This window comes from Rhinatrema bivittatum, chromosome 16 (genome assembly GCF_901001135.1).
Source record: "Rhinatrema bivittatum chromosome 16, aRhiBiv1.1, whole genome shotgun sequence".
Taxonomy (NCBI): Eukaryota; Metazoa; Chordata; class Amphibia; order Gymnophiona; family Rhinatrematidae; genus Rhinatrema; species Rhinatrema bivittatum.
The window spans coordinates 12,168,786-12,188,014 of NC_042630.1; the positions used below are offsets into that span (position 1 = coordinate 12,168,786).

Here is a 19,229-nt window from a genome sequence, read left to right on the forward strand (position 1 = left end):
GGGGGGGTAAATCAGGCAGGGGATTTAAAAAATCCCAGAAACCTCTGGGTGCCACATATCCACTTTAAAGGATGGCGTGGCAATAACCACAAATATTTTTAAAAATCGTGGGGCAGCACTTCTTGATTCTAAGATCATTTATCAAAAGATCAGCAGTCGGGATGTCAGTCTGACGTGCCAGTCTGCAAGATTTAAAGAGGTCTGCAGTGCCGACTCTTAGCCACTAGTGGAGCTCAACCTGCCATCATCCAAAGGCTTCAGGAGGCCCTGGAGCCACTGGTGGAGTTCATCCTATTAGCAGCCGAAGACTGAAGAGATGCTCAAGGCCACTTGCAAACACTATAAAAGACATCAGGGCAGTTAGCGGACCCTACCTGCCAGAGGCTAAATATTTCAACAGGCCCCAGGGCCATTGGTGCACCTCCATTCCACCAGTGGCCACAGACCGCAGCAGACCACTGGTAACCCCCATCCTGCTATCAGACAGAGAGCGCGACTGAGGAAAATGAATGCTGGGTAGGTGTAGGATTAGAGAGAGAGATTCAAAGTGGGGGGAAGGTGGCAGAGATGGCACCAGTCAGATGAAGGTTGGACAAAATGTGCTGAGCGGGTGAGGTGGACAGAGAGAAAGAAGGTGCTGACTAGGTGGGTGGAAAGAGAGTGAATGTGTGCTGATCACGATCAGGTGACAATGGGGGAGAGAGAGAGAGAGATACAGAGGATGCTAGGTATTGTGGATAGATTGGGATAATGCTGATGTGCTGGGTAGGAAGAGGCGGGGAGAATGAAGAGGATGCTTTGGGAGATGAAGAGTGATGTTGGGTGGGGGAAAAGGGAAAAAGAGATACCGGAATGAGGGTTAGGGAAGTCAGAGAGGAGGATGCCGTGTCAGAGCCATTGCCACCAAAGAAGGGAATGATCTGTTGAAGCTGCCATCGCTGGCTGGAGGGAGTGCTATGCTGGATTTTTCATTGGTAGGTAGGTCGGGGGAGGCGCACAAACTGAAGGTTTGTCTATGGTTTCTAATACTCTTGCAATGGCCTTTAATTCAATCTAGCTGTACCATCCATTGAAAGGATATGTTCATGCTTTTGCCATTTTCATCTGCCAGGGCAATGAAAACCAACAATATTCAAAATGCATAATGATATTATATTTTGATATTGCCATAATATACAAGTTTCCAATGGATTTTATATATGGGTCACCTCCTCCTCCCCTCAGTAGGCCCAGATGTGCTATTTCAAATAGGAACGGGTGGGGCAGGAATGTCTGGGGGTCATTCCTACCCTTCTGTTCATCAGAGACCCCCCCATGGAAGGAGTAGGTGTAAGCAGGAGGGGTAGGAGGTGGCTTGAAGAAGGAGAATGGGGAAATTCACATGATTATTATGGTTTTAATTTATTTTCTCGAATATAGGTCAACTAATAAATAAGTGTTGTGGGCTGTTTGTTCTTGAAAATAAATAAGTTAATAAAATGTGAATGTTTTGTCATTTTTTATGTCATTTAAAAATGAATGTACACCAATGGAAATACACACACAGAAACACACATAACAGTATTTCGCTTAAAGAACTGAACAACAAGCAAGACTGGAGGGCAAAAAAAAAAAAGATACATACAAAATTTGATTCAAACTAGGGTGAAAACCTACTTAAATACCCAGAGAAGATTATGAGCTGGGATAAGCATCTACCAATGATTTTGCCATTGGAGTCTGACGCTAAAGACCGTAATAACAGTGGATTGCCCCATTAGCTTTAAATGCCAACGATAACCAAGTTTACACAAACACGGTTTCTGGGAGGTCCAGAAGATGGAGTGGAGGAGCAGCGGGCGACGACCCAGGGAGAGCAACGTTCAGATCCCACTGTCACTCCTTGTAAGCTCTGTGGGGATAAGAAAATACCTATAGTACCTGAATATAAATAATAAAACAAAGTAAGAATTAGGTCGGTTATGTTTCACAGGACCGACTTTTCTTCCTTACCATCAGAACTGCGATCAGAGAACATTTGTAGGTAACTGCTGAAATGTTATCACCTCATCTAGCATGACTGAGTAGGACAATGTCTTATATAATATGCTGTTGGAGATTCTCTTCTCCCAATGTGATTGTTGCTCACTGCTCAGGTCTGCTGTTTCACCATGTTAGGAGGAAAAGTAAACTGTGGTGCCACTGTGTTGCTCATTATCAGAAACCCATCCAGAGCTAGAAAACACACACAGGTCCATCATAACAGAGTTTCTCTTATAGAAAAGAGACTGAACATTCTTTTTTTTTTTTTTTTAACTTAAGAGAGGATTTGTTCAGAGCAAAACGAGTGCAAGTAGAGAGGTTCTGATATGAAGACAGGACTTCAATTAGTTATGAGCAAAACCTCTTATCAAGGTGTTATTATGATTTGCATTAATTGGCCTAAGAAACGAAGGTGATGTGGGAATAAAATATATACTAAAAAGAGAAACAGAGCCCAGAAATAGATGAACAGAGAAACTTTGGCACTACAAGAGCATCAGATGCAAACCTGAGGGTATGTTTGGCTTATACTGTACCTTCCTCTCCAGCTTTGCATTCCTCTCTAAAGCATTTCAAGTCTACAGCTGCACTAACAGGAAAGCTCTCAAAATCAGTAAAACCAGACAGTGCCTTTATCAGAAGATTTGAAAGAGCCATTAGAAATCTTGAGAAAGAGAGAGCACAGAAGTAGCGTTCAGTACTCAATCTTCCTGAGATACTGGGGGTGATTAATTTAAAGGCAGGTGCAAGAAATAATAATTATGGCTCTTGAAAGCCCAGTCCTTGGGGACATGGTCTTTGATGAGCTCAATTAATTCATACTGAGCAATTATAATTAATTACCATCCCAGATGTTAGCGCTAGTTTCTAAGGGTTTCTAACCGTTTATTCTTTCCTATCTCTTCCTTCTTATCCAAGTTCTGCTACCCTTGTTATTTGTAACTGCTCCTTCGATCACCACAGTTCTAGTTGTTGTATTTAATGCACTCCCGTTCCATGTAAACCAGCAAGATATGTGCTCATGATTGCCGGTATATAAAAACCTTAAATAAATAAATAAAATAAAAATAAATAAGGGGGTTCATTTTCAAGATGATTTACATAAGACTATAAGATTTGCCGTACTGGGTCGGACCAAAAGTCCATCAAGTCCAGTATCCTGTTTCCTGGCAGGATCCCAAGGTTGTAGACAGATTTCAAGCTGCTTATCTCAACAATAAGCAGTGGATCTCTACAACTCTACCTTAATAATAGTTAAGGGACTTTTTCTCCAGGAACTTGTCCAAACCTTTTTGTGTGTGTGTAGGAACCCCAGTTTATGCCTGTAAATTACCTTTTGAAAATCAACTGGGAGACAGTACTTGCAAAAGGTCGGGCATAACTCAATTACATGGATACTTTTTTTGCACATGTCCAAGAGGCTTTCTGGGGAGTAAAGTTGGAGTAAAGAAAGGATTTAATTGCATACTTTTGATTGTTTGAAGTACAGATGAAGGTAAATTACTACTAAGGGCCTCATTTTCTAAAGTATCGCAGGCCTGCGATACTTTAGAAGATGAGGGGCGGGGGGGCCGAAACGGGGGGGGGGGCAGGCCTGCGCTAGCCGGCAGCGATCGCATTGTCGCGGTGCGATCCCTGCCGGTTTCGCACCCAATAGCGCCACCATAGGAGGTGCAGCTATTGGGAGCAAAATAGGCAGCGAAAAGGCCCTTACCTTTTCGCTGTGCGCGCCGTCGTCACGAAGTCGGCCCCGGTGACGCCCCGACTCCTCCTCTTCCGGGGTCGACTCCGCCCCCATTTCGGTATCACACGCGAAAATGGACGTTTCGCGTGCAAAATGTCCCTTACCGAGTGCGATACGTTTGGAAAATGAGGCCCTAAATTTGCTACAGTGAACTAGTTAAAAATAAATGACCTGTACTACTAATTCCTCGATCCCACTTTCTCTCCATTCGAGCTAAGCAACATCAACTTTTCACCTTATTTCTCAATCCAGGTACTCTACACCCAGAGAAATAACAAACCATTTCTCTTATTTTTTTTTTATTCCTATGCCTCATATCCTTCCACTCCTATCATTCCCCGAACCCCTGTCATGTAGCAATCAGCCCAAATCACTCCAAGTCCTCTACAACACTTGTAACCCCTGGGCTTGTGTCCCTTCACAGGGTTCTAAAGACCAAATCAAGTAATGGCCTGAAGTGAGTAACTTTCCTCTCCTCTCTGAATGTACAAGAGTCTCTGTTGGGAGGTGGGGAGATTACTTCCTAGACAGTAAGCCTTGTTCAATATTTAATTTAGCATTTCAGCTATAATAATTACGCTGGATGCAATTGATTGTTTTCAACTTAACTTTTACTGTTTAAAGATGGAAAATTGATAAAAATGTTCAATTACAATTCCTGGTACATACCTGGATGAGTCCAGACTATGGGTTGAGCCTCCTGCCCAGCAGAGGGAGACAGACTAAAACTGTGAGGATATCCTATAACAGGACAGTGCCTACCCTGCAACCCCTCAGTATTTGTCTGTCTCCCAGCAGAGTAGGCAGCTCACCCTGTGGTTCCCTGGCTTTGCCTTAACCTTCGCCCTGCAGGGTCTTTTTTCTGGTCTCAAGATCAAGCAAGTATTCTCTTAAAAAAAAAAAAAAAAGAAAGAAATTTGTTCTTTGAGTTGACTCAGTTTCTTCCTTCTGTCAGGAGACAGTACTGTCTCCTTCGCTCTTGGGGGGGGGGGGGGTCTATGGGGGCTTTCCCCTTGTGTTTTCATAGCCTAGACCCTCTTTCCCGGTGTTCCTGTTTGGGGTGATACTGGTGGTCCAGTCACTCCCCCTATCTGGCTGTTTAATCTCCTGGGATGCTTTCTTTCCACAGCAGTGTCTGCAGGGATCCCCTGCTCTTGCAGAGTGTATAAAAAAAAAGTGTTTGCTAAGTGCCTTAGGCAAAGCACTCACACTTTGCCTAATTGACAGCCAGCTATTTTTAGCTAAGAAGCGTGCAAGGTTCATTCGCCTGCCTCCCCTTCTCTCTGCAGCCCAGCTCAGCTGATTTTTCTCACTGCTCGCGGCTCCTTTTATCATGCCGCGTTTTCAATGCTGCCATGCTTGTGGGAAGCCCTGGTCCCGCTTTTCACGGGAGGGGCTTTGTTCGAGGTGTCTGCCAAGTAGAGAAGGTCCCTCCCAGGCACCAACTAAGTCTGCAGCCCGGGGTCGATCCCCCCACCGCATGGCCAGGCTGTTCCTGGGTCGGCAAACTGCGGGAACAGCGGACATTTTGGGTATATCGGCAGCTCCCGATTCAGAGCTGCCTGAGGGAGAGGAGCCTGGATTTTTCGTTTCTCCTCCCGTTTTGACCCCTGTGCTGCCTCAAAATGACATCCCTAACCCTCCCTCACCCCCACCTCCTCTCCCCTCTGATAAATCCAGACCACGTTTTACTTCAGAATTTGTGCTTCTAATGCACAAATCTTATCTTGCCAGTCTGCAGGAGGAGGAGGAGGAGGAACCCCCCCCCCCCCCAAGGTCTTCCTCCCACCAAGATATCACGCTTGCCTCCTCCGTCCGCTCCCTTGGCATCGGATCTGCAGAGGTCTGTCAGAATAAGGGTGGTACCGGGGTTCTCTCCCTCCCTGGCTCCTCCAGTCCAGCCCACAGCTCCGGTCCAGGATCCGGATGCTGAATTGGCAGGTTCGCCTCCCCCTCTGGAGGGGAATGACTCTCGGATACTCTGCCTCTTTCAAAAAGAGGAGCTGGAGCCTCTCATTCCATTTATTCTTCAGGAACTGGGCATTGAGAGTCTTTCAGTGGATCCCCTCATGGCCTCCGTGCCGGCAAATATGGACCCGGTCCTGGCAAGACTCAGGGCTCCTTCTCGCTCTTTTCCGTTCCATCCTATGCATAAGTTACTGCTACTCTGGGAATGGGAGGCTTCAGAGGCGGGGCTCCGGGTGGGGAGAGCAATGGACAAGCTCTATCCTCTCTCTGAGGATTGCCTGAAAATGCTAAAAATTCCCACGGTGGATTCTTCAGTGTCGGCAGTTACTAAGCACACCACTATTCCAGTGGTGGGGGCCACGGCCTTGAAGGATGTTCAGGACCGCAAGCTCAAGTTCTATCTCAAGCAGATCTTTGAGGTCCTGGGCCGCGGAGTTTGTGCGACGATCTGCAGCAGTCTCATGCACTGGGCGAGTCTTAGGTGGGTCCAACAATTGTTAAGCACCCAGGACCTCCCGGCTGCAGAGGCGGAGCAGGCTGAAAGACCGGAAGGCGCTGTAGCTTATGGGGCAGATGCTCTTTATGACCTACTCCGTGTCCAGGCGAAGGCAATGGTTTCTGCAGTGTCGGCCAGGTGCCTCCTCTGGCTGCACAACTGGTCGGCGGACTCGTCTTCCAAGGCAAGTTTGGGCACACTTCCTTTCAAGGGTAAATTGCTTTTCAGTGAGGACATCGAGCAGCTTATCATCTCCTTGGGTGAGAACAAGGTGCATAAGTTGCCGGAGGACCGCCCTAGGCAATCGAGAGCTTTTTTCCCTACTCGTTCCTGCTTCCGGGGCCAGAGGTACGCTCCTCAGTCACGAGGTACTTTCTCTAGAGGCCTTCCCTCCAAATCTCAATCCTGGCAGCAGTCCTTTCATGGCCGACGGACATTCCGGGATGGGGCCTCTCAGCGTCCTGCAGCTAAACCCACTACTCAATGAGATCCGGCCGGTCCATTCCTCCATTCCAGACTTAGGTGGTCGTTTATCCCTATTTGCCAAGGAATGGGCCAAAATCACATCGGACCAGTGGGGTCCTCGAGATTATAAAAGAGGGCTACATGTTAGAGTTTGCTCGAAACCTACCGGATCTGCACATTGTTTCTCCCTGCGGTCCTCAGAAGCGGCCGGCTGTGTGTCAGACTCTCGCTCGGCTCCAGGGGCTGGGGGCTATAGTCCCAGTCCCGACGGAAGAACAAGGCGCTGGCCAGTATTCCATTTACTTCGTGGTTCCAAAAAAGGATGGGTCCTTCCGCCCCATCTTGGACCTCAAGAGAGTCAACCAAGCCCTCAGGGTACCCCGTTTTTGAATGGAAACACTGAGGGCAGTAATCATGGCTGTTCACTGTGGGGAATTTCTGGCCTCTCTCGACCTGATGGAGGCTTACTTCCACATCCCAATTCGGAACGAACATCAGAAGTTTCTTCGCTTCCACATCTTGGGACAGCATTTTCAGTTCCGGGCTCTTCCCTTCGGTCTAGCCATGGCTCTGCGCACTTTTTCCAAGGTCATGGTGGTAGTAGCGGCCACCCTCCGTCGGGAAGGAGTCCTAGTCCATCCCTACCTGGACGATTGGCTTGTATGGGCCAAGTCGGAGGAACTTTGCAAGCGGGTAGTGGACCAAGTCCTTGCTCTTCTTGCCTTCCTAGGTTGATAGTCAATTTTCACAAGAGCAATCTATGGCCCTCCCAGGTCCTAGAATGTTTGGGGGCTCGCTTCGATACCTGGGTCAGCAAGGTCTTCCTGCCGGACATGCGGGCATTCAAGTTGATGGATCAAGTCCAGAATTTTCTTTCAATGCCAATTCCTATGATGTGGGACTACCTTCAAGTTCTGGGGACCATGGCCTCCACTATCGACCTGGTCCCCTGGGAGTTTGTGCATATGCTTCCATTACAGAAAGTGTTGCTATCCCACTGGAAACCAGTGTTGGAGCAGTTTCAGATGCCCCTCCTGCTCTCAGACTCTACCATCAAAGCCATACAATGGTGGCTGTCTCTAACACACCTTTTGAAAGGCATCTCCCTGCAGACTCCACAGTGGATCGTTATTACGACGGATGCCAGCCTCTCCGGGTGGGGAGCAGTCTGCCAGTCCCAGGCCATGCAGGGATGCTGGTCTCCCTCCCAGTCCCACTGGCATATCAATCGCCTGGAGGCCCGGGCGGTCCGTCTGGCTCTTCTATTCTTCCTCCAGCTGATCCGTCGCAAGGTGGCATGTGTACTCTCTGACAACTCCACCACGGTAACTTACATCAATCATCAAGAGGGCACCAGAAGGAGTCTGGTATCCCTGGAAGCCAGCAAGCTTTTTGCCTGGGTGGAGCGCCACTTGGAGCGTCTAGCTGCTTCTCACATAGTGGGCAAGGATAATGTCCAGGCCGATTTCCTGAGTCACCAGCATCTTGATCTGGGCGAATGGGAGTTGTCCAATGGAGCGATGGAGCTGATTATCAACCGGTGGGGCTCTCCTCACCTGGACCTGATGGTGACCCTGAGGAATGCCAAGGCTCCCAGGTTCTTCAGCTGCTGGAGGGAGCACTGCTCTGAAGGGGTGGATGCGCTGGTTCTTCCCTGGCCCCGCGATGTCCTCCTGTACGTGTTCCCGCCTTGGCCCCTAGTGGGAAAGGTTCTTCGAAGAATAGAACTCCATCCGGGTCCGGTCATTCTCATTGCTCCCGAGTGGGCCCGAAGACCATAGTTTGTGGATCTGGTAAACCTGGCGACGATCGGTCCTCTTCGCCTCGGTCATCTTCCACTCCTGCTCAGTCAGGGTCCTGTATTTTTCGACCAAGCGGATCGCGTCTGTCTAGCAGCTTGGCTTTTGAATGGCGGAGACTAAGGCGGAAAGGATATAAGGAAGAGGTAATCTCCACTCTCCTGCACGCCTGCAAGACTTCTATTTTGCTCACGTATGTACGGGTCTGGAAGGTTTTCGAGATGGTCTGTGCGGAGTCCAGTGTTTCAGCCCATGCGGCTCAGTTATCCCTAGTCCTTTCTTTTCTCCAGAAGGGGCTCTCCAAGGGCCTCTCCTTTGGTTCCCTTTGGGTGCAGGTGTCTGCCCTCGGCTCCCTCTTGGGCACTATTGATGGCTTTACCGTTGCGTCGCATCCAGATGTTGTCCGTTTCCTCAAGGGCGCCAAACATTTGAACCCACCTGTTCGTCCCACTTGTCCTTTATGGAGTCTTAATTTGGTTCTTCGGGCCCTCTGTCAGGCCCCCTTTGAGCCTCTCCGCCAGTCTACCCTTAAGGATCTTACGCTTAAGACGGTTTTTCTGGTCTCTATCTGCTCCGCCAGACGGGTGTCGGAGATCCAGGCGTTGTCCTGTAGGGAGCCCTTCTTGCATTTTTCTGATTCAGGTTTCTCCCTTAAGACTGTACCGTCTTTTCTACCGAAAGTTGTTTCTTCCTTTCATGTCAATCAGACGGTGGAGCTTTTTACATTTTCATTCCCGTCCTTGAGAAATATAAGCCGACAAGATCGCCTCCTTCAACCAGCGGGCGATCATAGCCTTAGAAGCTTGCTTGCCCTTGTTCAGGCCACTCCAGAGAACAAAAAGGTGATCCAAGACCCGGAATTCATTAGTAACCTGAAGATATTGCATCAAGGCACATTTAACATCCAGGTGATGAAGATCAGCCCCTACCGAACCCGCGAGATGCTCAGAAGAAAACGCGGGAAGCTCCACCGTCTGATTGACATGAAAGGAAGAAACAACTTTCGGTAGAAAAGACGGTACAGTCTTAAGGGAGAAACCTGAATCAGGTTTGAGAGAAATGCAACTCATATTTCTACACCACTTTTATATGTCACCGAAACAATCTTATCATTTGGGGATTGCTGAATTTGATATATGTAACTACTTTGGGACATTTATTTTAGGCCTGTGGAAAGATTCAACAGTTTTGAGTCAAGGTACAGCACTATCTCTTCAAGGTGACTGTATATAGCTTTCACTAGATACAAAAATATTTCTATGGGATGATCGCCATGACTTTCACTTTAATACAAAATATACTAGGCTATGATATAGAAAGTTTCTCTATTAGTGAAAAAATATGTATTTCAAAGATGGTTAGATAGTAAAATGCCAACATTGACTCAGTTACGTAATCTGGTTGATCAAGTGTGTCTGATAGAGAAATATGCAGAAAAGGTAGATTAGGACTGTAAATATTTATCCCATCTTTTCAGAAATTCATTTTGTTTCAATGTTCAGTCACCTAATGCTAAAAGTTTGATATTGAATCATCTATTATTATAAACCATATCTAAATATGGGTGTAGAGATGTATCTTATTTTGATTTGAGAAAATTTGGTAGGAGATGGGGGGGGGTAGTGGGGAGTGAGAAGAGATTAGGGAATGATTTGGGTGAAAATGTAAAAAGCTGCATTTTGAATTATTCTGTACATTTTCCTGGTAAAGGGAGACATTTTCTCCTCCAGGAGCAGTTTGTATGTTCTCGTGTATGCTTTGGATTATTGAATCGCAAATAAAAATAACGAAACATAAAAGAAAAAATATTTTAAAACACCATAACCCAAAAAGAGGAAGAAGGAAAGATAAAACTTCCTTCACCCAAAAGCAAAAGTGCAAAAAAGGGACTTCTCTCAAAAAGGGGAAAAAATGTTACCCATGTCTCGTCAGTACTTCAACCCATGAAACCCAAGGATCCTTTCCCTAAAATAAAAAATAAAAAAAAACAAAAAAACAAAACTGGAACAACCATAGTGACATCAAGCCTCCTGAAAGAGCTAAAATGGTGGCACTGGATTCTATGCTCTGAAGACTGCACAATTTCCATCTCACACGGGGGGGTGATGAAACACGCAATAATACTATTCCTATCCTCCCTTTTGACAATAAGACATTCCTGTTAGTAGGACCCCATAGGGTTCTCTAAATACTAAAACAAACAGCCTGTCCTTCTAATTGATCCTCAACCAGTATCTTCTATCCCAATAGCAATAATCATTAACCTGTTCCTCCTTTCCTTCCTCACCTGCATATGAATGGTGAGCTACCCTGACAATATGTGAGATTTCTACCAGATGTTTTGAGAAACATTCATCACATGCAGCATCGTAGAATATTCTAGCTATAAAATTCCAATCTATTGAAAGAATATTCATATGCCTATGGTAATTTCAAGGGCTAGCCCAATGAAACCCAACAAAATACATATGCAAAGAGTTAGTTTTTATATTGCGGAAAATATATACAAATTTCCAATATATTTTAAATATGCCCCCTCATATTTCCAACATTTAGTGAAAAGGATTTGACAACTAACTGTAAAATGAATACTTAGTGTGCTTCTTAGTACAAAAAAGTTACTCATGGGTTGTCTGTCCTGCAGGCAACTATTTTCAACTCAGTCAATGCACAATGTAAAGTTCCAGAAAGTACTAGGGCAAATTTTACATTTCAAACAGGTAATACCATGAAGTTATTTAGCAGGTAAAAAGAAAATACATCATCTGCTGATCTTGTTACATGCTTTCTTTAGAGCCTTAATTACATCTCTGTTTCTTAAACTGTAGATCAAAGGGTTTAAGAGTGGAGTTATAACTGAATAGAACAAAGACACTATTTTATCTGTGTCAAAGGAGTACTTGGCAGTAGGTCTCACATACATAAAAATAACTGTCCCATAGAAGATGACAACCACAGTGAGGTGGGACGCACAGGTGGAGAAGGCCTTCCTCCGCCCTGTGGAGGAAGGGATACGGACTATGGTCAGAATGATGTAACCGTAGGACACAGAATTGATGAGAAGGGAGCACAGCACCACAGTCCATGCGAGGGAAAAGAAAGCAGCTTCGCTGGCAGTCGTGTCTGAACAGGCCAGTTTCAGAATAGGCAAGAAATCGCAAAAGAAATGGTTGATCAGATTCAACCTGCAAAGTGATAACTGGGTTATTGGGACAGTCAATGTCCAACTTGTCAGAAAACCGCTGGCCCAGGATCCTACAGCCAACTGTTTACAGAGTCTACTGTTCATAATAATGCCGTAACGCAGTGGGCAGCATATGGCAACATACCGGTCGTACGCCATTACCGCCAGCAAGAAAAACTCTGTTGGCCCAAAAGTGAAAAAGAAACATAGTTGTACGATACAACATCTGTATGAAATTACATTCTTTTCTATCAGAAAACCAGAGAGCATTTTCGGGACAGTGGTTGTGGTGTAGCAGATTTCCAGGAAGGCAAAATTACTGAGGAAGAAATACATGGGGCTGTGAAGCTTTGCCTCAACCCTTACAATGATTATTATGAGGCTATTTATAGCAATGGTAAGGATGTAGATAAGTAGAAACACCATGAAGTATACTATCTGCATCTCCCGTGAGCTGGGGAACCCAAGGAGAATGAATTCTGTCACAGAGCTGCGATTACCAGCATTCATTGTCCTGAGCATGAACAATCTGCAGAGAAAATAAAACAGCAGAAGTTTTTATTTGTTTAGAAGCACTGAATAAAAATATCACTAAATTAAAATAGGGTAGAAAATGCTAAAATACACTGTTTTTTCCTAAAATATCCAAATATTTTTTGTAATAACATCAGTGTCTCAGTTTTGTTTTCTTTGGAAATATTTTACTGTTTGAACTTCTTGAAGAAAACTGTCAAAAATGTAGACAGTGTTTTTGACTTTCAAAAATTATTTTTGTTGCTGTTATATTTATACAGTATATTTCCTCTCAGTCTTGCTACTATAACAAATCAAATGTTTAACCAGATTGAGAACAAGTCAGTATTTGTTGGTAACGTCTGTGCTGTTCACAACCTTTCATGCTCCTCTCTTTGATTTCTTCCTAACCACTTGCATCCTTTACATACTTTCAACAGAACCACACATTTTCCTGATGATGGACTTGTTGGTATTTTTAATATTTTCTCATTGTTGTAGGTCCCTGTAAACTGTTTATTAAGGGTCTGGACCATCATAATAAGCACTACCTGTCAACTGAACTTATTTGCTTTTTTCATAATCATTGGTCCTTGGATGATTAAAAAAATGCAGCTTTAAAAAAATGATGAATATCCCCTGATGCAGAAAAAGGCAAAACACGGCACGAGTCAGGAGAATCGAGAGAGCGTTTATTAATGGCAGCACATAAGATATATATATGTATATATATATTTTAAAGTTTTATATGCAACAAAAAAAGGTTTATAAAAAAAAAAAGAAGAGTTAACGTTGTAAGGATCAATGATTCACCTAGCAATTTCTTTCTTTTGCTAGTTGTCATATTATGTATGTTCTTAATGTAACCCGCTCTGAATGTAAGACGGGCGGGTAATAAGTGCTTTTATATACTGTCATGGAATGACAGTATATAAAACATTTAAATAATATATAAAAAATAAATAAACTAGATTCTTCAATAGTACTGGAATTTCTAATAGTACCATTAGACTATTAGAAATTCATCTATCAGTTTGCACAGTGTGGCCAAGTACAAAGGTTATTACCAAACTGCCACTGTGAAGTTTCCATTTATCTAGACAGCATTTAACTGAGGATTATGTTTTGATCTTAATGACTGATGTATGTAAGGTACTGACAATGTTAGGATTGTTATTTTAATGGACTGTTATGACATCCTAGCGTATTACATTTATTATGGCTTTGTGTATTGGCATTTCTTCTCTGTACTGTTCAATTTAAATGTTTTTTTATGCAAACTGCTTGGATTTTCTTTATAAGCAGTATAACAAGTGAAGTAAACAAACACAATCATACATTTTCCATTAAGGACATTCTAATCTGTTTGGTCTTTGTAATGCCTTTTTAAATTCTTGATCTTATTTTATCTGTTAAGTTTTCATTGGCTTTTACTTCTTCCCCTGAAGTAGGCAATTTGTCAAACTGTAGCATGTTGGGGGCATTTAGCTACAATATTTTTGTTGTTTAGTATTAATTCATTCATATATTTTTTTTATTTCTATGACATTGTTTGAGATTAATACACTCTATCTAATAAGACGTCTGCTTTTAGCTAGATACCATATTTATTTATTTATTTATTTATTTTTAGATTTTTATATACCGGTGTTCCTATATGAAATAAAGATCACATCGGTTTACATTGAAACAGAACATGAAAATTGCCAAAAGGCATTACATAGAACAAGGTTATGAAACTTGGAACAGTGTACATAAGTTCAAAATTTAATGATAACGTTGTAACATTGATGACCAAAAGATAAAGGAGAAAAAAAAAAAAAAAGACTTAAACAATTAAGTTGACAGGTCTTATTGAGCATAAAAATTATAACGTATAAGTGAGAACGTCTCAAGTGTCCTGCAGCAAGAGATTAGATACCGAAGTAGGTGGTGGTATGGAAAATGGGGGTTTGTGAAGAAGATATGTTCTTGCTGGTTGGAGGGGAAAAAATGATGATCATGGTCCTGGAAAAGCTTGGCTAAAGAGCCAGGTTTTAAGTTTTTTTTTGAATGAAGAGTTAAAAGTCTTTTTGAATGAATATTAAAAAATAAAAAATAATTAAATATTAAAAAATATTAAAAAATATAAAAAAAGTCTTTTTGAATGAATATTAAAAGTCCGGTTATAGCAATGATAAAATAATCAGTTGAAATGACATGTCTACATAACAAATGTTCATTTAACTACGAGCCCTTTCTGGTTGATATCTGCCATCTCCTTTCAGACTCTACTCCCTTGGTTCTGAACATAGTATTACTTGTTTTTCACCTTTGCCTCTCCCTTCATCTGGTAAATTTACACGCAAGCTTTTCAGCTCACAGAAACCCAGCCCAGGATTCAAACACAGGGTAGGGTGCTTGTATACACTTACTTGGCTTAAAACGTTGGTGTACAGTCTACACAAGCATCAAGCCTAGGATGCTTTTATATTTGCAAACAAACACGTCTTAGAAACGCTCCCCGGAATGCTTCTTTTCATGTGGCTAAAAATACCCTGGCCAGATATTGCTGATTTAGGAAGGTCAACTCAACAATTTATCCTAATACAATGTTGGAGATTCTTCCCTCTCAGCCTATTTCTTCGTTCTGGGTCTTTTAATGGAACGGATATACGATACCCAGGTCTGCATTCTTTGTGCTATGCTTCAAGTCTACGGCTGCACCATCAAGGACCCTCTCATCATCATCTTGATAGAGAGGGATGAATTATTTAAAGCTGGAGAAAGAGAAATATCTTTTCAGTTCTTGAAAGACAACCTTGGGAATTTTGTTGAAGTCGAGAATTTTACACAAGGGAATAGATACCAACTAAGTAATTATAGATAATTAGTATCTTTGAACTTAGGGCTAATATCTAAGGATTTATACCAGAAAGGAAAACATCATTTCAAATGTTTTCAAATTTAATTTCTTTCTTAGGGTAGATGACTGCTACCAATAGCCAAATATGGATTTATAAATGCCCTTTCTACAAACAGGATTCACAATAGGCTTTACAGACTAATGCAGTCCTTGGGTAGCTCTTCAGCTAACCTGCAAAGTCCATTGTGAGTCTGAAAATTGTCCTCCCCATGTGTAATGCAGTACATTTTTTAATGTGCACACTAAAGTATAGAATAAATAGTGTATATATGCAGTCAGCATGGATGCAAAAGAGCCAAATATAGAGTCTAGTAGCCTTATGCCTCATTGTCTTTTAGTCTTGTTAACTTTCTTTTCTTTTTAACCATTGTCTTGCTTTATGAAATGCCCCAAGTCTCTTCTCCTGTATGTTTGTCTTATTAGAATGTAAGCTCTATTGATCAGGGTCTGTCTTTTTGTATGTTTGTACAGCACTGCATATGTCATGTAGCACTATAGAAATGTTAAGTAGCATAGTAGTATATCCAATACAGCACTAATTGGCATGTAGACATTACACAAAACAGTGCATATGTGAAAGAGTTTTCCTCATGCCCCTTTGCCCTTGTAGCAAGACTGTATGAAAGTATGCCTGGAACTTGGGGGCTGCTTATCAGCACTGAGGTCAGAAGTTGGTGTGGATGGGCAGACTGCATTAGGCTTTATAGTCTTTTTCTGCAGTAATGTTTCTATATTTTTATTTTTAATTGAGAGACTATCTGGACCCTAGGATGGAACAGAAAGAAAAGAAGAGACTTCCAGGAGAGAACAAACCAAAAATATAGGTCTCTGATGTCTGCCAAGGAGATAAAGTTTATAGAGGTGCAGGAGTAGTTCAGAGAAATTAGAGCAAGGGGATGATGATATCATTCCGGAATCTGTGCCACACCCACTCAAGATGATCGATCTTCAGATGGCATTCAGCCTGGACAGCCTTGGCATCAAATGACACCTCAGCCAGCCCCAGTTTATCCATCTCACTGGTCAACAAAATGAAATCTACCTGCCCTGATTCTTAAAAGCAATGGCATCTGATTATCTCCTGGTAGTGTTGGAGCCAGGGTCATCTTTTGCCCCAGTGGTGCTCTGGCCGTAATACAATTCACAATACATTTTGCTAATTGCATTTCAGCCATTTCTGGACTTGGGAAGGGAGAGGGGTGATGGCAAGAGAGGGAGAGAAGTGGAGTAGAATAGAGTAGAGTAGAGTAAGCCTAGGATATAGAGTCCATCAAGCTAGGCCAAGAGAACACTGTAGAAATCTCATCTTTGTGAGACTTTCCTCACTCCAAACGACATCAAATCTTCACCGATGTGTACTTTGCAGTTCGTACATTTATTTATTTATTTAATACTTTTCTATACCGACATTCATGAATAAAATTCATATCAAATCGGTTTACATGTAAACAAGGTGTACAACTTAATCAACCATTTAACAAGAGGCGAAGTTACATATAACAAGGAGGCAGAACTTGGGGGGCTAAGGTAGCCGGAGGCAAAGGACAGCAAAACTGAAAAGACTAAATTAAACAAAGAAAAAACATAGGCATAAGTATAATGTCGAACCTGGGCTGTACACCTAGTCTAGGCGGGGTGCCTAGTCAGGTAGGCGGAGTAGGGTCTGGTAGAATATTGATGTTTTTTGAAAGTTAAGGGAAGGCTTGGAGGAAAAGCCAGGTCTTCAATTTTTTTCGAAAAGAGAGGGCAGGGTTCTAGCCTGAGGTCAGTGGGCATGTTATTCCAAATAGCCGGACCCGCTGTGGAGAATGCTCGTTCTTTGGTGGTTGATAGCCGTGTGGATTTTGTTGGGTGAACTTTCAGGGTACCTTTATAAGCTTCTCTGATGGTCCTTGAGGATGAGTATGATATGAGTGGGATTTGGAGGTCTAGTTGTTGTTGATTGTGAATGGTTTTGTGAATTGTAGTAAGGGCCTTGTGTAAAATTCTGTATTTTATTGGCAGCCAATGAAGGTTCCGCAGTATGGGAGTGATGTGTGCTACATCTCACTCTGCATGTAAAAATGGCCCCTAAACCATACCAACACCTCACCTCAAGCTATTAGCTGGCCCTCTCTCTCTCTCTCGATTTCAGCCATTTCTGGGCTTGGGAGGGGAGAGGGGAGATGGCAAGAGAGGGAGAGAGGGAGAGAGAGGGAGAGGAGTGGAGTAGAATAGAGTTGTTATGGTTATGAGGTGTTGAAGTGGATTCTTGGGTACTGCGGTGATGATCACTCCCACGGGGAGGAGCCCCATGAAGAACCGTAGTACTAGGCTAGACTCTATACACGAAGACACAGAGAAATTGTATTTATTGTACAGCTCGATGGTACTACCAGGGGAGCGGGCAGCAATGAAGTTAACCCAGCAGAAGTAGTCCAGGGGTCCTCAGCAGAGGAGACCAATCTCACCCTCGAGTAGGCAGTGCAGTGTAGCAGGGACTGGTCCCGGATGTAGGCGCAGAGCTCTGAAGCTGAAGGTTAGACAGACTGACTGGGTTAGTACTCACTGAAACAGAAGCTGTATTGATGAAGGTCCTGGCAGGCAGAAATTGTTCAGTGGCAGGCACCAGATTAGGGACAGCAGGCCGTCGAGGAGCGAGTACCCGGTTTCCCAAGATAGGTATCTGAAATAGAGCAGAAGAGCCCCTGAGGAGCGCGTACCCATGTTAGTGAAGAAAATACCCAGAAGGGCAGAGAGGGCTTCCTGCTGCAGCTAGGAAGTGGTAGAGCAGCTTAGACCGGAGTCAATCCAATCCTTGCTAACTCAGTTTGTTAGCAAACGAAGGGCAGGCGGAGAGAGCGGCATGAAGATGCGGCAGCAGCCATCTTCCTAAGGCTTGAGGAGAGAGAAGGAAGAAAGGTGAGGTACAGAGGTCAAAGCCATCTGAGACCGACGGACGCAACAAGAGTGAGCCTTTGGGGAGGCCTTCACAGTATTCAACTATTTATATGACTAAAGGAGGGCCAGCTAATAGCTTGAGTTGAGGTGTTGGTGATGGTTTAGGGTTTAGCAGCTATTTTTACATGCACAGTGAGATGTATGAACTGCACAGTACACCTTGGTGAAGATTTGATGCCATTTGGCATGAAGGAAGTCTCACAAATATAAGATTTCTACTATGTTATCTTGGCCTACCTTCATGGTACCCTGTTATACAGTCCATCAAGCTAGGCCGAGAGAACACTACCTTAGAAATCTCATCTTTGTGAGACTTTCCTCATTGCAAATGACATCAAATCTTCACCAAGGTGTACTGTGCAGTTTGTAAATCTCACTCTGCATGTAAAAATGGCCTCTTACCCCTTTGCCCTTGTAGCAAGCCTGTATGAAAGTATGCCTGGAACATGGGGCTGGTTATCAGCACGGAGGTCAGTAGTTGGTGTGCATGGGCAGACTACATTAGGCTTTATAGTCTTTTTCAGCAGTAATGTTTCTATATTTTTATTTTTAATTGAGAGACTATCTGGACCCCAGGATGGAACAGAAAGAAAAGAAGAGACTTCCAGGAGAGAACAAACCAAAAGTATAGGTCTCTGATGTCTGCCAAGGAGATAAAGTTAATAGAAGTGCAGGAGTAGTCCAGAGAAATTGGAGCAAGGAGATGATTCATCATTCCGGAAGCTGTGCCACACCCTCTCAGGATGATTGGTCTTCAGATGACACCTCTGCCAGCCCCAGTTTATCCATCTCACTGAAGTTAACAAAAGGAAATCTACCTGCCCTGATTCTTAAAAGCAATGGCATCTGATTATCTCCTGATAGTGTTGGAGCCTGGGTTTTTCTTTTGCACAAGTGGTGCTCTGGCCATAATGCAATTCACGATAAATTTTGCTAATTGCATTTCAGCCATTTCTGGGCTTGAGAGGGGTGATGGCAAGAGAGGGAGAGGAATGCAGTAGAATAGAGTAGAGTGAGCCTTTGGGGAGGCCTTCACAGTATTCAACTATTTATATGACCATAGGAGGGCCAGCTAATAGCTCGAGTTGAGGTGCTGGTGATAGTTTAGGGTTTAGCGGCTATTTTTACATGCAGAGTGAGATGTATGAACTGCACAGTACACCTTGGTGAAGATTTGACGCCATTTAGAGTGA

At 43.5% G+C, this 19,229-nt stretch overlaps 2 protein-coding genes across 2 annotated transcripts in view; both read right to left on the reverse strand.

Annotated features, from left to right (window-relative positions):
* The window catches only part of LOC115077831 (olfactory receptor 5V1-like), a 284,159-nt gene that overhangs the window by 107,946 nt on the left and 156,984 nt on the right, over positions 1-19,229 (reverse strand). The window lies entirely within an intron of this gene.
* LOC115077302 (olfactory receptor 6-like) lies at positions 2,132-12,188 on the reverse strand. The gene is made up of 4 exons (XM_029579593.1): positions 11,280-12,188; positions 5,527-5,544; positions 2,559-2,652; positions 2,132-2,214 (listed from the first exon to the last, which is right to left on the reverse strand). Exons 1-4 carry the CDS (start codon positions 12,186-12,188, stop codon positions 2,132-2,134), a joined length of 1,104 nt encoding a protein of 367 aa, XP_029435453.1.